General features: G+C 38.7%; 1 protein-coding gene across 1 annotated transcript in view; it reads left to right on the forward strand.

Moving 5' to 3' along the window:
• The window catches only part of LOC148727818 (E3 ubiquitin-protein ligase pellino homolog 2-like), a 7,639-nt gene continuing 5,817 nt past the window's right edge, over positions 1 to 1,822 (forward strand). The window contains exons 1-4 of the mRNA XM_088763178.1: positions 1 to 8; positions 523 to 748; positions 1,330 to 1,530; positions 1,796 to 1,822. The exon at positions 1,796 to 1,822 is cut by the window's right edge and continues 156 nt beyond it. Of these exons, the coding sequence (XP_088619304.1) occupies positions 1 to 8; positions 523 to 748; positions 1,330 to 1,530; positions 1,796 to 1,822 (462 nt within the window). The remainder of the gene's footprint in view (positions 9 to 522; positions 749 to 1,329; positions 1,531 to 1,795) is intronic.

Genomic DNA, 1,822 nt, shown 5'->3' on the forward strand with positions numbered 1-1,822 from the left:
ATGGCCAGGTGGAAAATAGGCTCCCTGAAAAATGAAAAACTATTGAAAACCTGCCATATTCTTTGCAAATTAGGATTACTGTTTATCTTTAACCAGGCAGAAGTAAATTTTGTCACATGATGGTACATACTTGCAGAAGAAACTTAAAATTTAGTTACAGCCTTCGGACCTTTTCCTTTAAGACCTAGTCAGGTTTTTTAACAAAGATTTCCAAGGAGGATTCTACTCCTCCCACCAACTGTGCTCTAGTCTTCCACCTCTGATGGCTTAACAGAGCAGATCATTATTCAACAAATCATCATCAATCCTTATCATGCCTCATGGCACATAGGGCCTTCACAGAGCTTTTCCACTCCTCTCAATTGGTTTCTGTGGTCCGCACCTCCTCCCACGACCTCCAACCTGCCTCTTGCCTTTCTTTAACAGTGGCTTCATCAGCCTGGAGGCGTCCTGCTGGCTTTGGCTCCCGTGCTTCATTAATTCTCTCTTATGAGGTACTGCCACAGTTCCCCTTTAAAATAGTGAATTCACTCTGCTTCTGGTTTCTGTAATAATTCTTTTTTTTTTTACAGGAGAGGGTTATCACCCCTCTGCTCAACTCCCAACCTGGAGGGCCAGTGGAATCACTCTTTGTCTGGCCCCTACCCTTCGACCTGTTTGGCATGGGTGTCCCTGCCAGGAGTGCAAGACTCCAGCCAACATAGCTCTAGGGGTCACTGGGGAAAGCAAGCCACCCCACCTCGACAAGGTGGAGATCCCAATCTAGGCAGATTATTCAACAAATGTTTAACAATTATTGGACGAGGTTGAGCAAAATATTGTGATTTGTCCATGGCGAGTAGATGAATTATTTGCTGAAGCCGAAGGCCAAGGCAAATAATTGACATGTGTGTGTAATTTTGCATTGGCACTATGTAGAAATTCAAGAAAGTATGAAAGTTAAACTTACCAGTAACTACAAAGCAAAGTGACGTGTACGTGTATTTTGCATTGGCACTATGTATAAATTCAAGAAAGTATGAAAGTTAAACTTACCAGTAACTACAAAGGAAAGTGACTTGTAAGTGTATTTTGCATTGGCACTATGTATAAATTCAAGAAAGTATGAAAGTTAAACTTACCAGTAACTACAAAGCAAAGTGACGTGTACGTAGATGTGTACATAGTGTATTTTGCATTGACACTATCTGGGTCACTGTGAGAGATACCTGTTACCATTTGGAGACTTTTTGTGTCATATTAAGTTTTAGGTTTACAATGAGGATTATCATAGCTAGATGAACAGTATAGAATTCAGTTTTTACTGGACTTTTTTTTCATTTTTTGCAGATTGGCCGTTCTGCTGATTCTAAAATAGACTTTGTGGTGACTGACACAGCTCCTGGAAATAAGCTTTCAGATTTGATCCCAGACACACACAAGAGCACTATCTCCAGATATGCTTGTCGCATTGTCGTTGATAGAGAACCACCTTATACCGCCAGGGTGTTTGCAGCTGGTTTTGATAAATCTAGTAATATATTTTTAGGAGTAAGTTCAAAACTTTACTTCTTCAAAATAAAAATATACATCTCAATAAATTTTTTAAAAAAAATACTTGATTCTTGTTATACTCATTTTTATTAAAGCAGAAATTGGCATTTTTTAAACTTTACTCTATTTTGCAATGCTTTAGTCCTACAAGTTCAAGTCATTTTTACTCTGCCGGAGTTTGAATGCAGTGTTTGTAAGGCGTTAATGCAGAAGAACATTTTTTTTTTTGTCAAAGTAGTTACATCATGATTTTGCTCAACAGGAAAAAGCCCCCAAGTGGCAAAATGAA

The sequence above is a fragment of the Stylophora pistillata genome, chromosome 6, assembly GCF_964205215.1.
Source record: "Stylophora pistillata chromosome 6, jaStyPist1.2, whole genome shotgun sequence".
NCBI classification, from domain to species: domain Eukaryota; kingdom Metazoa; phylum Cnidaria; class Anthozoa; order Scleractinia; family Pocilloporidae; genus Stylophora; species Stylophora pistillata.